General features: G+C 43.5%; 1 protein-coding gene across 1 annotated transcript; it reads left to right on the forward strand.

Moving 5' to 3' along the window:
• Window positions 1-3,614: 3,614 nt before the first annotated feature.
• On the forward strand, window positions 3,615-16,912 carry LOC122544492 (Fc receptor-like protein 3). Its single transcript, XM_043683730.1, has 6 exons — window positions 3,615-3,752; window positions 5,334-5,363; window positions 9,641-9,898; window positions 12,663-12,944; window positions 13,698-13,970; window positions 16,512-16,912. Exons 1-6 carry the CDS (start codon window positions 3,722-3,724, stop codon window positions 16,910-16,912), a joined length of 1,275 nt encoding a protein of 424 aa, XP_043539665.1. The 5' UTR covers window positions 3,615-3,721.
• Window positions 16,913-17,112: the final 200 nt, after the last annotated feature.

The following is a 17,112-nucleotide window of genomic DNA, read 5'->3' on the forward strand; positions in this document are numbered from 1 at the left end:
AACGCAGAAAGTGTTGGGGAAACTCAGCAGGTCTCAGTGTAAACAGAGGATAACGAGGGAGAAGGTAAGACCAGTCATTGAAAAAGGAGGGAACTTATGTTTAGAGGTAGAAGGTTTGGGTGAGATTCTAAATGAGCATTGGTATTTACCCAGGAAAAGGATGTGGAGGATAGTGAGATTTGTGTGGAGCATACTAATATGCTACAGCATGTTGAGATCAAGAGGGAAGTGATGCTGGGTCTCTTAAAAAGCATTAAGGTGGATAATTCCGCAGTGCCCGAAGGTATCTACCCCAAGTCCCTAGGTTATTGAGAGAGGCAAGAGAGGGAATTTTCTGGAGCCTTGGCTAAGGTCTATGTAGCCTCACTAGCCAATGGAGACGTACCAGAAGACTGTAAAGTACTGAATGCTGTTCCTTTGTTCAAGGAGGAAAATAGGGATAATGGATAAAACCATAGACTAGTGACTCTCAGCTCAGTCGTCGGGAAGCTATTGGAGAGAATTCCTTGGGATAGGATTTGTGCACATTTGGAAAATCATGGCCGAATCAGTACATGCCTTACCAATTTGATTGGAGTTTACAAGCAGATGATAAAGGTGATCGATGAGGGTAGAGCTGTGTGTATTATTTTCTTAGATTTTAGTAAAGCTTCCGACAAGGCCCCTCTTGGTTGGCTCGTCCAGAAGATTAAGATGCATGGGATCCACAGTGACTCGGTTGTGTGGATTCAGAATTGGCTTGCACAAAAAAGACAGAGTTAATGGTGGAAGAATGGTATTCAAGTTGTAGGTTTGTGACTGGTGGTGTTCCACATGGATCCGTATTTGGATCTCTGCATTTTGTGATTACATAACTTACTCGGATGAAAGTGCAGATAAGTGGGTTAGTAAGTTTTCAAATGATAAAGAGAAGACAGTGGTGTTAAACAGAGTGTAGAGGGTTGTCATAAGATAAAGCAGGACACACATCAGATGTAGATATGGGCAGAGAAATGGCAGATGGAAATTAATCCATGTAAATGTGAAGTGCTACACTTCACGTGAACAAATGTTAAGGAAAACTATCCAGTTAATCATCCAGCATTGATGTACAGAGGGATATTAGGGAACAAGTGTATAGCTCCCTGAAAGTAGCTACGCAATAGATAAGGTGGTAAAGAAGGCGTACGGCATACTTGCCTTTAGAGAATGGGGAATTAATACAAGAGTCAGGGTGTAATATTGTAGCTTCATAAGACGTTGATTAGACTATGCTTAGAGTGTTGTGTTCAATTCTGGTCGCCACATTACAGGAAGAATGTGGAGAATTTGCAAGCACACCCAATAGGTTTACCAGGATGCTGCCTGGATTAGAGGATATGAATACAATGAGAGACTGGGAAAAAAAAAACTTGGATTATTTTCCCTTGAGCAGTGGAGGCTGAGGGGGAATTTGATAGAAGTCTATAAAATTATGCTTTGCATAGATTGGGTTGACGGTCAGAATCTTTTTCTGGTAGTTAAAATTTGAGCTAATAAGGTTCAGTCATTTAATGTGAGGAGGGAATTTCAAAGGAGATATGAGGTGCAAGTTGTTTTTACACAGAGAGTGGGAGGAGTCCTGAAGGCACTGTCAGGGATGCTGATTAAAGCCGGCACAGTAAGGGCATTTCAGGGAATTTTAGGGAAGCATTTGAGACTTCAAGGAATCGAGAGAAACAGACCAAGAACAAGCCGAAAGGGTCAGTTTCATTTGATGTTCCGTTTGACACAACATCGGGGGCAGTAGGTCCTGTACCTGTGCTAGACTGTTCTATGTTCTATGTTGCTCGTTATAAACAAAGAAAGTGCTGGAGAACCACAGAGAGAAACAAAGTTAACATTTCGAGTCCAGTGACTCTTCGTTAGAACTGAAAGGGATGGGGAAAATGGAGTTTGCAATACTCTCGATCAAGAAGGGGTGAATTTAAAGGACAAATGGGCTATTAATTGTGGTGAAAGCAGAGTAGAGATATAAAATGGGTGGGTATAAAGATGGGGAAATGGTTAGTCACTCTGTCTTGGTGGGCTGCACGATTTGTTTGCTTTCACTTTCTCCAGTGATTTCTATTTTAGTCACAGATGCTGCTGGTTTAACGGCAGAAAGAGCCCTGACATTATATCATTGTCATGACAGCTGCTGAGGTGTATTCAACCTCAGTGCTGGCTGTTAAACTCTGATAAAACTCATTCCAATGTTTGACGTGGTGTTCCCTCTTATGGAGGGGTGGATCAGGATGGGGGTGCAAATGAGCAACATGAATCACGGGAAGTTTCCTGTATCTCTCTCTCTCTCTCGGAGATGGCAGTCAGACTGAAGTTGGCTGTGGTTTCTCTCTGGTCCTGTCAGCAGCAAAGACTCTGGGAAAAGAAACGTTTTCAGGAAACCTTAACGTTGTACCCCAATCTGCTTCAAATTTCCCAGTGACCAGGTCAGAGTCTAATCCTGGACAGCTACATGGACTGGAGTTATAGAGTCCTACAGTGCGGAAACAGGTCCTTCATCCCAACTCATCCATCCCTCACAGATTTCCCAAACTGAACTAGCCTGTGTTTGGCCCATAGCTGTTTCTTACTCTCTACACAGGTGCTGTCAGACCTGTTGAGTTTTCTGCAGTAGTCCCTGTGCTTGTAAGCTGGAATATTAACTCTGCTTTTCTCTCTCTCTCCCTCCCAACAGATGCTGTCAGATCTGCTGAGTTCCTCCAGCGATTTTTGCTTTTCTTTTCCATCGGGTGCAGTGCTGTTCCAAACTCAGTGGTAGGAAGGACAGTTTGGTCTAGGTGGCAGTACAACGGAGGTTGGCAAGAATGGGAGCTGGACTTTAGGGGTTAAATTATGAGGACACACTGGTTGGGTATTCCAGAAATGGAGACGGCATTGTCTGAGGCTTGGGACCGGACTGTTCAGGAAACATGTGAGGAAGACAAAGCGTGTGAATGTTTGGAACTCTCTTCCACAAACTGCAGTGGATGCTGGATAAGTTGTTAGTTTTCTATCCGAGATCATAACGTTTATTCAGCAACGTTATGAAGGGAACAGGGGCCAAAGTCAGGTATGTGGAGTTAGGCTGCAGATCAACTATTAACTGGTAGGACATGTTCGAGGGGCTAAATGGCCTATTGCTGTTCCTGTTATTATGAACCAGGCCAGACCCCTCAAAACATTTCAAGACAGTAGTCAAGACCCTAACGTTACTAGTTGTTTTAAGCAGGTGTTAGGTGGAATTCCCACAAGTGTTGCAAATGGCCAACCCACCTTGTTATAAACAAAACAATTTTGACTTACAAGATGACTGAATGAAACACAACCAAAAGAGAGCAGAGTACAGAATAACCTAACTTATCCAGAAGCCCAACAGATTATTCCAACTTAATTGTGCTGTGCCAATACTCGCAACAATCCCCATAAACACCCATTGGTACAAAAGGTAAAATCAAACACAGGGTCTTACAGGAGAGAACCAGAGAGAGAGAGAGAGAGAGTCCCAGTCCGGACTTGCTTCTTTGCTCCTGCAGCTTTTTTTCCCACACTACTGCTAAAATCGAAACAACACTAGGGTATGGAGAGAGCATACTTATTTTGCTGTTTCTAAACTTATCATCTTTGGTTACAGGTAAATGTAAGAGAGAGAAGGCATAGATGTAACAGCCACCAGGTCACACTGAGTTGGAAACTGCTGTGTGACAAAACTGCGTGGGAAATGTTGCAGATCTCCGTGCTTCTGATCCTCTGTAAGTGTGTGTTATAAAGGAACCTTATCCCTGACAAACCTGAACTGCTACCCACTAACGCGAAGTTACATTCTGCAGTAGATAACCCCACGCTTCCTTCTCAGATCCAAAAAGCAGGATCTAATGACTGTGGCCAACATTAAAAAAAACAAACTTGGCAAAAATATGGAATGAAACAAGTTGACAACATGGACGATCATATTTTGAGAGGGAGAGAAAGGAATAATCGTTTCAAGTTAATGTCCTTTGTTCCCGCTTTGTGCAATATAATTTGATCTTCTCAGGAAAGGATGCAAGTTACACAGACATGTGCACTAACATCTAAAAATGTTAAGTCTTGGACCAATCAATAGAATTTCAGAATCCCACAAAGGGAAGCACAATCGGTAACAATATATAGGCGAAATATGTCACTGAGCAGTGACTGTATATAACATCATTTTTCACCAACATTAGGAGATTTACCAAGATGTTACCTTGGGGGCTGGAGAATTTCAGTGATGGAGAGAACTTAAAGAGACGGAGGTTGTTTTCCTCGGAACAGACGAGATTGGGAATGTGGATGGGGGTGAGACATGATTGAGGTGTATAAAATGACAAAGGGGCATGGCTAGAGTAGACAGGGGACATATTTGCTCCTTGATGTGGAGGGATTAATAACGGGGATGGGCAGACGGAATGCATAGATGGGAAGCAAAGGTCAGGGGTTTTAGACAGGGATGTCAGGCAAAATATTTTCAGCAGAGGGTAGTGGGGAATCTGGAACTCACTTCCTGTTGGAGAAGCAGAAACTCTCATTTCATTGAAGGATTTAGATGTGAATTTGCAATAGTAAGACGAGGGGCCAAGTGCTGGGAAAATAGAATTCGAGAATAGTGAGGTGTTTGTTTTAGACTGGCACAGACTCGATCAGCTGATGGGCCTTTTCTGTGCTGTAGACCTCTCTGGCTCTGAATTTAGATTGGAGATAGTCCTTGCTCTCTTGTAAAGTAATTTTAGATGCAGAGGGAGATGAGTAAGCATCTCAAAACTGTTCAGAGATATTTCATTGTAAAGTAGTCTCTCATCACTGAGCTAGAAGCTATAGTGTGGTCGTTGGTGAGACTTGACTGACTTTGGGGGTTTCTAAGAATCTCGCTGAGGCAAAAAATACAACATCATCTGATCGCATTCCTTTTGCAATCATCTTCCCAAACGTACTTTATTTTACAAGAAATCTAGCTTTCCAGAGACCTTTACTTGTTGAAGAATAACAATGGAAATGGGCGCCAAAGCAGAGAGAAAACAGGAAGGGAAAACGAGGGCATAAATAAAAGAAAGAAAGATACAAAGCAAAATTTGCCTTTGGCATGAGAAAATGACGAAAATATCAATGGGTTCTCATACAGTTCATACCAATTCATATTTCTGTATCCACTTCAATGGGACTGAACAGTTAACAGTTCCTGTTGAGTTGCAGGCAGGACAAGTGTTGTTTCACTGCTGCTTCTCCACTTAAATTGCTTTGTCATTGTCTTTGCCGTTTCCAGGACACTTACAGAAATAATGCCATTTTTATTTCAATTCCCTTCTTTATTCCAGTGAATCTTGCGCTCTGTTGGCTCACCCAAGGTAAGGGAACTGCAAATTTTTTTAGATAATCATTTGGAAATCTGAAGTCTTGCTGTGCACATCCTTTCAGTGACCTTTTCCAAACATGCATCAAATAGAATTTTATCCCAGTCGTTCTGTCAAGAGTTAGGGATAGCTTCTGAAAGGAGAGGCACTGGAATAATTTTCAACTCTTATCATGTGTGGGTACCCCCACAGTTCTGATGAGGGCCAATGAATTAGTCACATTGGACAGCGTCCTTTCCGTAAATCTGCATCGAAGTTTAACTCCACCGCAATTCTTCAAATGAGCACGAGATTTAAAACAAGTTGTTTGGGAAAACACAAGTTTACGTTCATTTTGGAAGGGAGAACATAACGGAGTATGACTCACATGGAGAAAAATTGCAGAGAGCTCAGCATAAAGGGATTTGGGGGTGGTGTAGTTCTGTATGAAACACAGTAAACTAACACATATGTGGGGGCAGCAGGTCATCAGGAAGAGCAGATGGAACTTTGGCCATTATTGCCAAAAAGTGCGGAAGTCTTTCTGCAAATGGGCACGATGCTGGAGAGGCCCCATCTGGAGCATATTGAGAAACGTTACTCCCGCTATTTAAGGAAGAGTACCAATTTGTTGGAGGCAGTTCGGAGAGGGTTTGCGAGGATGGTCTCTGGGAAGGATGGATTGTCTTATTGAGCAAAAGATAAACAGGTTTGGGCTCTACTCACTGAGTAGAGTTTAAAGAATGAGAGGTGATCACATTGAAATATATAGGGGCTTGACAGGGACTAAGCTGAGAGGCTGTTACCCCCTCCTGTGAGAATCTAGGACCAGATGGCAAAGTCTCAGAATAAATGGGCAGTATTTGAAGATTGAGATAAGGAGGGACTTGTAACTTCTCACAAGTATGGAAGTCTTTGGAAATTCTTGACACAGACAGCTGCGTTGGGTTGTTGCGTCCTCGTGTATATTTAAAGCTGATATAGATTCTTGATCAGTGAATCAATGTTTATGGGGATCGGGCAGGAAAGCGGATGTGAGCAATGCCACGATCCAATTGGATTGCAGAGCAGGATCAAGGGGGCGAATGGCCTACTCCTATTCTCGTGCTCTTCTGGTCTTAAATATGAATAGGAAGGCAGTGTGAATGATGGACGAACTGATGGATAAGATTGATCAGGCAGTAAAGTGGAAGTTTTAATGGAATTGCCGCGTTCATTTACTTAAAAAGGTTTGGGAAGCTAAAGATTAAATGCACATTACAAATCTGCCGGTAAAATTCAAGGTAGGGTCACTGGCAGTTAATGGCATTAAGCATTGACACAATATATTTTTGAACAACAGTGGGGAAAATTGACAATTCTGTCTCTTTTTGACAGGGCAAAACCATTAAATGGTGCCTTGTACAGATCATAACTAGTTGTGATAACCGTTATGATAAATATAAATGGATATTAACTTCAGTTCTACTCTCCAGTTCCATAATAGGTGATCAGACGTGCGGAAGCGTAGCAAAAAAGGAGGAGAGTGAGGGAGGACGACAGAGGGAAATACGGACAGACTATAATGGGCAGGTGCATGTAACATGAAATGTAATTCACTCGTGGAACATGGGCATCACTGGTTGGGCCTAGCATTTGTTGACCCAATCCCTAGTTGCTCTCTCTCAGAGGGTGGGAAGTGAGCTGCCTTCTTGAACTATTACGTCCAAGTGCTGTAGGAATACTCACAGTGCCCTTGGGGAGAGGATTCCAGGATTCTGAACCAGCGACACTGAAGTTGAGATCCAAGTTGGGATGCTGAGGAGATCGTGAAGGTGGCGGTGTTCCCATGTATTTGCTGCGCTTATCCTCCTAGATGGAAGTAGTAGTGAGTTTTGAAGGTGCTAGCTGAGGATCTCTGGTGAATTTCTGCTGTGCATCTTGTAGATGGTACACACTACTGCTACTGAACATCGATATTTGAGGAAGTGAATGTTTGGGGATGTGGTGCCAATCAAGTTGGGGCTACATTGTGGCTGGATGGTTTTGTGTTGTTTTTGGAGCTGCACTCATTCGGCCAAGTGGAGACCATTCAATCACACTCCTGACTTGGGCCTAATCGATAGTGGGCAGGCCTTGGTGAAGTCAGGAGGTAAGTTAGTTTCTGCTTCTCGCTCCCTCTTCAGCTTTTAGAAGGCCCTTACTTAACGTATAAACCCACAAGTGGATTTGTAAAAGGAGACATTTTAAAATTGCAATGTAGGACAGAGAAAAAAGACAAGATGTTTATTGGTACAAAAATGAACAGTTTTTCACTTATAGATAGGCAAATATTTATGAAGTACTCACGAACAATAAAACTGGTGGATCTTATCACTGGGTGATATACAACTCATGACAAAAGAGTGAAACTGCTGAAGTTGTCGTCACGGATGAGTGACGTTTAACTTTCTTTTATATCGAAACTTTGCATGGAAGTGCAATGCACAGCGTTCAAAGAATAGTAGTGTACAGGGACAGACCTTTCAGCCCAGCAAGGTTCTGCTAAAACATGATGCCTATCTAAACTGAAACCGTTTTGCCTCTAGGCTGTTGATGTCGCTCTACTTCTTGCCTGGTCATTTATCTGTCAAATGCCTCTTAAAAATTGTTATTGTATTTGCTTCCACCACACCACATCTGGCAGTGAATTCCAGATACTTACCACCTTCTCTGGAAAAAAGATGCCTTGCTCCTTGTATCTTCTTAAAATCTCTTTTTTTCTTAAACTTCTGTCCCTGAATTAGAATTACAATTAGAATCCTTAGAGTGTGGAAGCAGGCCCTTCAGCCCAACAAGTCCACACCAATCCTCCGAAGAGTAGCCCACTCAGACTCATTCCCCTATATTTATCCAGACTAATGCACCCAACTTAAACATCCCTGAACACTATGGGCAATTTAGCATGGCCAATTCACATGAGCTGCACAGTTTTGGATTGTGGGAGGAAATCGGAGCACCCAGAGGAAACCCAGACAGACACGGGGAGAGTGTGCAAATTCTACATAACAGTCACCCGACTAGCTCTGCGAGGCAGCAGTGCTAACCACTGAGCTGCCATACCACCCAAAATATCTTTTTAAATTGACATTCATACTCGGGAAGAAAATGGTTCTAACTATCCTTTCTATCCACACAGCTCATAATTTTATACACTTCAATCAGATCATTTTTTTTTCCTGACATACAAGCAAAAACAAACTGAATTTGCACAATGCCTCCTGTTAGTTAATACCGTCCGAACAAGGCACTATCTTGGTAACCCAGTTCAATACCCTCTCCAAATCCTTCACATCATTCTGATAGTGTGGCGACCAAAACTGTACCGTTTTCTTGACCTCCAAACTAATTGTCAACAAAATACGCATGTGTCAACATGATTTAATGCTGAACATTAATTTTATTCAGTCAGTCATTTATGTAAGGTTTGGAACCTCATCTTGGAGTTAGTAATTTCTGACGAGGCGAGGTTAAATAGGTTGGGCTTGTACTCATTGGGGTTTAGTAGAATGAGAGGCCATCTTTTTGAAGATTATTAGAACTACTTGACAGTGGAGATTTGGTGAGAGGTTGTTTACTCTTGTGTGGGTGAGTCATGGACCAGAGGGCCATCATCTCGGAATAAAGCCTGGGGATGGGCGGGAGTTTGGAGGGGGTGGGGGGTGGGGGGGCGGTGGGGGAGGAGGTGTTTGGAATCGCCCATTGAATATAGAGGTGAGGAGGGATTTCCTCTCTCCAGGGGGAGTGAGTCTTTAGCATTCTTTATTTCCGAGGGCTGTCAAGGCTGGGTCATTTTGTATATTTGAAGCGAAAATAGAGAGATTTTTAATCAGGGAGGGGAATCGAGTTTTATGGGACAAAAAGGCAGGAAACTGGAGTTGACAATGATCAGATCAGCCGTTATCTCATTGAGTAGAGGAGCTGATTCAATGGGTGAATTTTGTTCATACATCTTATGATCTTCATGTCTAATCATATTGAAGATGGAGGGGAATTTATAGTCAAACGGCATACTCCTGTTTCTGTTTATCGTGGTCTTATGATCTCTCCTCTAGTCAGGGATCAAAACTGTATTTAACACTCCAGGGAAATTGAAAACAAACTGATAGTAGTTGTCCTGAGTGAATTGTATAAAATATTGGGGATTGGCTTGCTGATACTTGAAAATATACTCAGGCAACAAATTATTAGTGATCGTGAATGCTTGAGGAGCACTTTCGAATGTAAGAAATGCTCATGATGAGCTTTATGATGCACTTTTACTTTTGATTTAGATAGAAATGTGGAGCTCCATGTTGACCCAGTTTCACTTTTGGAAGGAGAGAGACTAAAATTGAATTGTCGGTACAAATACTATATTTGGAGGAGCAAGGATTCTGTCTTTTATAAAAATGGCAAGAAGATCCATGCAGTGTGGTTCCCAGGACGTGAATCATCGTATAGCACTAAAGTAAACAGCACCAATGACAGTGGATGGTACAGTTGTAAAATTGGTGGGTCGGAATCGCGAAATGTTAGTGTTCAGGTTCGAGGTACGTCCTTGATGTTACAATCTGTGGTAGACAATGTGCATATTTCTCTCAATTGCTAATTTAAAGACAGGAGACATTCTGAATTAGCCAGTATAGAAGCGGCCCTTTGGTTCATCATGTCTGTGCTGCCAATGGTACACCAAACCTACTTTCCCGCAATGTCTTGAAAATTATGACCGTTCAAGTGCTGGTCGATTTACTTTTTAAAGGTTGCATGTTTTCCTGTCTCAATTGCCTTTCGAGGCAGTGCATTCCAGATCCTCAATACCCTCTGGGTGAAACATTCCTCAAATCCCCCTTAAACCTCCTGCCTTTCACTTGAAACTGATGCCTTTCTTGTTGCTGATGCTTCAACTAATGGGAACAGCTGCTTCGTACCCACCTTGTCCATAATCCTGCACAACTCTGTCAGGTCCCCCCTCAGCTTTGTCTGTTCCAGAGAAAATAACCCAAGCTCATTGGTTCTTCATGCAACATTACCCACCACGCCCACCCGCCTTTGAGAGAAGCCATTCCACCTCATCTCTGCTTTGAATATATCCCCAGACCCTTCTCCTGAAGCAGCGACGTCTTGTTCCAGATTGTCCCATACGACGAAACATGCTGTGCCCATCTCTTTTGTTAATCCTCCCTTTAACATCGTAAGAGTAAAGTCACCACAGTCCCACTCTTCCATCCGTGAGAGAGGGGACTGGGTGGTGGTCTAATCTGAGGGGTACAACGCCGCAGTTGAGGGAAGAGATGGAGATGTAGAATCCTCCGTGGTCACCTCAGCTGGTGTTGGAATTGAATCCATACCATGGACACCATCTGCAACTCAGACCAGCCATCCAGCCGACTGAGCTCGACACCAAGCAAATATCATACTCTGAGCTCTGAACTTGCTCAATCTCTCCTCATAAGGCAACATCGTATCTCTGGTATAATCTGGGAAAGTTTTAATATGTTGACATAATTCATGTCAATGGTCTGAATATATCGTTGCCAAATAGAGTCATGGAATCATGCAACACGGAAACAGGCCTTTCTGCCGAACTCATCCCTGCCAATCAGGTTTCCTAAGCTGAATGAGTCCCAATTGCATTGGACCAAATTCCTCTAAAGATTTTCCGCCATATGCCTGTCCAATTCATTTTGTTAAATATTGTAATTGTATCCTAGTCTACCACTTTCTGTGGCAGCTCTTTCCATACACACCGCACCCTCTGTATCAAAACATTGCCGTTCATTTCCCTTTTAAATCATTCCCCTCGCACATTAAATCCTAACCCCTCCATGTTTCAGACTCACCGATGCTATGGAAAAGACAATGGCTATTCATCATATCTATGCATTTCATGATTTTATAAACTTGGATAAGGTCATCCCGAATCTCTGACACTTCAGTGAAAGAAGTCCCAGCCTCACCTTTGGGTCTCAGTTTCATTCTTGTATATTTTGTTTCTGATACCTTTCCAGTTTAATAACATCTTCCTAATAATAAGGCGACCAGAATTGCACACACAACTTCAAAGGTGACCTCAAATACATCCTGTACATTCGGAACATGATGTCCCAACTCATGTACTCAATGGCCTGAGCAATGCAGGCAAGCTTGCCTAAAGCGGTCTTTGCCACTGTCTATCAAGGAATTATGCACCGCCAACACTCAGTCTCTCTGCTCAACAAGAATACCCAGGGTCCTACCATTCACTGTATATGTCCTGCTCTTGTTTGTTTCATGAACAGGCATTTTAACCTGGCAGTTAACCAAATTACACTCCATATGGCTGTTGGGCCAATTGATCAAGATTACGTTATTGTCTAAGTTTATGTTCCTCACGGTCTACAGCCATTCCATCCTTTTTTTTTCAAAAGGCAACCCACTCTTCCTGGGTCTGAACCAGTCAATGGATTGGACTTCCACCATGTTTGTGGAAGACATGGAAATAGTTCAGAAGGCAATTGATGAGTATGACACAAAGTGGCTGCAATGGGATACAGATGAGTTATAAGGAAATGAGCATAAACCTGGCAGATGCATGATAATGGGGGGAAATGTGTGATTTTGCGATTTGGCAGGAAGAACAGAGGAGCTCATGGAACATGAACCGGGGTGGTGGGAGGGGGGATGTTTGCTAAGACTTTACAATACGCAAATCAGACAAGAGGGGAATACTGTGAATATTCTGGAGCCCTGCATCTGAAGGAATGTAGACTGGGCATTGGAGACTGTACAGAGGAAGTTCATACAGCTAATCCCTCTTATGGAGGGACTATTTGTTAATGGAAAGGCGGAGTGGTTTGGGCCTGTCCTCAGTGGAGTCTGGAAGAATGAGAGATTTATTGAAGATTCTTAGAGTGAGTTGACAGGAGTTGACAGAGAGACATGGTTTCCCGCTGAGTGGGAGAGTCTGGGAACTGAGGGGCATTGTCTCAGATTAATAGGAGGCGGGGTTGGTGACCTCCCATTGAAGTCGGAGATGAGATGGAACTTCTTCTCTCTGAAGGGAGTAAATCTGTGGAATTCTTTTGAGCAGAGGGCTTTCCTGGATGGGTTGTTGAGTATATTCAAGACTGAGAGGCAGAGATTTTAAATCAGGGCGATGACGTGGAACAAAAAGCAAGAAAGTGGACTTGAGGATGATCGCATCAGGCATGATCTCATTGAATGATGGAGCAGACTCAATGAGTTGAATGCTCTTCTTTTGTTCCAACATCTTATCCTTTCGCTTTGTGATCAGAACAGTAGATTAACGAGTCCCAATTGTGTGTTACATTCCAGAACGCTTTGCCAAGCCCTTGCTGAGGGTGGAACCGGCGCCTGAAGTATTCGAGGGCCTCCCGGTCACGCTGACGTGCACTGTCCGGGAGGCAAGGACCTCCGTCCACTTTCACTACTCATTTTACAGAGACAGCGCCGGCCTAGAGGCCGTGCCTGGTCATGACTTCATGTACACTATCAACGCAGCGACTGTAAACGTTTCTGGGAATTATGCCTGTGAAGCAATCGAGACGGTTCACAGTCTGAGGAAGAGGAGTGACAGCATTTACATTTCCATTAAACGTAACTATGTGTCATTATCCCCAGCGCAAATTAAAGGCCCTTCGACCCATCGAGTCAGAAACAGCCACCTCACTATTATCTAATCCCTATTTTCCCAGCACGTGGTACCAGAGCCTTGGCCTCATGAGTGCACATCCAAACACTCTTCAATGTGTTGGGGGTTTCTGCCTCTCCTACCCTAACAGGCAGTAAGTTCCAGATACTCTGAGTGAACATGCGTTCCCTCTCATTCCTTCTAAACCATCTGTCCCTGACCTTCAATCGATGTCCCCTCCCTCCACCAATTGGGAAAAGTTTCCTCCTATATACCCTATCTACACCCCTCATCATTTTATACATCTCCATCACGACCTCCACCCGGACTCAATTTCCTCTGCGCTAAGGAAAACAATCCCAGTCTATCCAGTCTCTCTCCATCCTGAAGCTCTACAGCTCCAAGGCAACATCCTGGTAAATCACCTTCTGCACTCTCTCCCAGTGCTATCCTGTCCCTCCTAGAATGTGGATTCCAGAACCGGGTAAAATACTCTCGCCGCGGTTGTATTTATTTATTCCAAATGCGATCACGATCATCCCCAAATCTGACCTCGAGTTAGCACGATGCTGACATTCTTGATTGACATTGAAGGATTGTTAGGAATCCCCCGCACAGGTCCCGCCTCGCGATTTTCTTGCTCTTGTGCTGACCACAGAGCTTACTCAAGTCCAAACATTCTACAGGCTCAAACAGAAACATGTCCTTCTGCTTTTCAGAGGCGTTCGCTGTCCCTATATTGATCATGCATCCTGAGGAACAGCTGTTTGATGGCCAAAGGGTTAAACTGGTGTGCTGGGTTGAAGCGAACCCCTCCCAAGCTTCCTTGCGGTTCAGCTTTTACAGAAATGGGCTCCTTCTCCAGTCTCCATCTGACCTCAGTGATTACATCTCTGAGTCAGCTCGTCCGGCAGACTCGGGGACTTACCATTGTGAAGTCACAGACGGGAAGCTGTGGAAACGCAGTAATCAGCTTTATTTATCCATCAGGCGTAAGTATCATTTATCATTGTCCGTTTCTTAACTGTTACAGAACTCAGAAAAAAGACAATTTATCATCACTCCCCACATCTCACAGACATATATTGGAGATCTAGAGACAAAGAGCACAGGGTGTTGGGTGGACCGTTTAGGACTGCGATGGGGAGAAATGTTTCAAACAGAGAGTGAGGAGGCTGTGGAATTCACTGCCCGGAAAATTATGGAAACATGTAGATGGCACTAGGCCATCCGATCCTTCCAGTTTGTTGTGTCCATTCACTAGAATTGTGGCTGACCTTCCAACTCAGTCCCCTGTCCACTTGCTCTCTTCCTTTATGCCCTAAGAATTCTATTAACCTCCTTGAATAACATTCACTGTCTCCGTTCCGACTATTTTCTGTGTCACAGAATTTCACAGGCTCCTAACTATCTTGGTGAAGGCATTCGTCCCCATCTCAGTCCTATTCCATCTCCTTTAGACTGTAACCCCTCGATGTCTCTCAACATTCTTCTTGTGCTGGCCGTGTCTAATTAGTAAATTTGCAGATATCATGAAATTCGGTGGTGCTGTGGACAGTAAGGAGGATTGTCAAAGAATATCGATCAGCCTGAAAGTTGGGCACAGAAATCGTGGATGGATTTTAATCCAGGCTAATGTGAGCTGATGCATTTTTGGGAGGTGAAATGCGAGAGTAAAATATACAATAAATGACAGGACCCTTGGGAGCATTGCTATACAGAGGGATCTTGGGGTGCAAGTCCATAGTTCCCTGAAAGTGGCAACACAAATGGATAACATGGTAAAGAAGCCATATGGCATGCTTCCTGTCACCAGTCGGTGAAATATGTATAAACGTTGGTAAGTGATATTGCAGCCGTGTAAGACTTCATTTCTACCACATTTGGAGGATATGTGCAGCTTTGTTGCCCACACTATAGCAAAGATGTGGAGGCATTCGAGAGGATGCAAAACAGTTTTCCCTGGATGTTGCCTGCATTGGAGTTTGTAAGCCATGAGGAGAGGTTGGCCAAACTTGGATTGTTTTCACGAAGGCATTGGAGGCTGGAGGCGGACCTGATTGGGGTATACAGAATTATGAGAGGCATGGACAGGAAGGATAGCCAGTGTCTTGCTTCCAGGTTGGAAATGTCAAATACTAGGGTGGGGAGCACAGGTGTAAGGTGAGAGGAGGAGAGTTAAAATGAGATATGAGAGGAAAGGTTAACTTAGAGTACAACAGGATCTTGATTAGATGGGACAACGGGCTGAGGAGTGGCAGATGGAGTGTAACTTAGATTAATGTGAGGTGCTGCACTTTAGAAAAGCAAATCAAGGCAGAATCTGTGCACCTAATGTCCTGGGGAGTGTTGCTGAACAAAGTGACCTTGGAGTGCTGATTCACATTTCCTTTAAAGTGAAGTTGCAGGTAGATAAGATAGTGAAGAAGGTGGTTAGATTGCTTTCTGTTATTGTTTGGAGAATTGAGTACCTGCGTTGGGAGGTCATGTCATGGCTGTTCAGCACATAAGTTAGGCAACTTCTGGAATAATGTGTGCAAATCTGGTTTCCCTTCAAAAGCAAGGATATTCGGAAACTTGAAAGGGTTTAGGAAAAAGATATTGCAAGTGTTGGAGGATTTGAGCTTTCGGGAAAGACTGATTAGGCTGGGATTGTTTTCCATGGAGCATTGGAGGCTGAGAGGTGACCTTATAGAGGTTTATAAAATAATGAGGCTCATAGATAGGGTAAATCGGCAAAGTCTTTGGGTGGGTGGGTCCAAAACTGGAGGGCATTGGTTTAGGTGAGAGTGGACTAATTTAAAAGGGACCTAAGGAGTAACGGTTTTCAACAAAGGATGGTGCGTCAATGGAATGAGCTTCCAAAGGAAGTGATGGAGGCTGGTAAGATTACAACATTTAAAACGCATCTGTTTGGGTGTATGAATTGGAAGGGTTTAGAGATATAAGGGTCAACTGCTGGCAAATGGGACTAGATTAATTTATGATGTCTTGTCAGCACAGACGAGTTGGACTGAAGGTGCACTACATCTCTGTGGTTCTATGATTCTAAACAGTGAGTGTTAGGTGCCTGGCACGCACTGCCAGAACAGTTGGTAGAAACAAATACGATAGCAATGTTTACGAAGCATAAAGACAGACACTTGAATATGTAGGGTGTAGACGGATACGGAGAGCATGCAGACAGATGGAATTCGGATAGAATGACATCACAGTCAGTGGTCTGAAGGGCCGGTCCCTGTGCTGTACTGTTCTATGTCCTAAGAATTCAGAGAATCGGCTCATATTCTGGGCTCAAATCCCACCATAGCAGATGGGAGAATCTGAGTTCAATTCCAAATGTTGATTGCAGCCCGACAACTGTCAACTGCCCTCTGTGTAATTAGGGATGAGTAATAAATACTGGACTACCCAGGGACACCCACATCCAACCAATGAACAAAATAAATGTGTATGATTGTGATGATCTTCATAGTTGAGTTTGCAATTAACTCCGCCAAATACAATGATCTATCTTTTGTCTATGATTCCAGGAATTCCAGTGTCAAAACCGGAACTAACAATTCATCCTGGAAAGTATCTAATCGAAGGAGACACAGGATCCTTAATCTGTTCGGTCTCCAATGGTTCTCTGCCGATTTATTACCAATTCTACAACAGCTCAAACGTGGAACTGTACAGGGAGCTTTCCAACAGCACTGAGCTTGTTTACAACATTGGAGCTATCAATAGAAGGGACGAAGGGCTTTACCATTGCTCAGTGAGAAATGAGGTGACAGGCCCTCAGCACAGTGAAGACATAGAGATCACAGTGATAGGTGAGTTCACAAGGACTCTCTCCCAAAGAGTAACTGAACCATCAGTTCAGGGAATACTGCTGCTGAGACCAACTCAAAGCTGGTGCTTCGTCGTTGAACATCGCACCTTAGGCTAAAGCAACTGAGAGAGAGAGGGAGCTGCAGATCAGAGTCAAAAGGTATGGTGCAGGAAAAGCACAGCTGGTTATGCAGCATTAGTGCAAGAGGGAAGTCGACGTTTCGGGCATAAGCTTTTCCTCAGGAATGTGATGAAGCGCTAATGCTCGAAACATCAACAATGCTTTTCCAACATCACAGTTTTCGAAACAAAAGCGGC

This window comes from Chiloscyllium plagiosum, chromosome 50, assembly GCF_004010195.1.
Source record: "Chiloscyllium plagiosum isolate BGI_BamShark_2017 chromosome 50, ASM401019v2, whole genome shotgun sequence".
NCBI classification, from domain to species: domain Eukaryota; kingdom Metazoa; phylum Chordata; class Chondrichthyes; order Orectolobiformes; family Hemiscylliidae; genus Chiloscyllium; species Chiloscyllium plagiosum.

Excerpts from the sequence above, each read along its gene's own strand:
- LOC122544492 (XM_043683730.1), top strand. The coding sequence starts at position 3,722 with ATGTTGCAGATCTCCGTGCTTCTGATCCTCT. Across the intron at positions 3,753-5,333 it reads CTCCGTGCTTCTGATCCTCT|TGAATCTTGCGCTCTGTTGG; the intron begins GTAAGTGTGTGT and ends TCTTTATTCCAG. Across the intron at positions 9,899-12,662 it reads TGTTAGTGTTCAGGTTCGAG|AACGCTTTGCCAAGCCCTTG; the intron begins GTACGTCCTTGA and ends GTTACATTCCAG.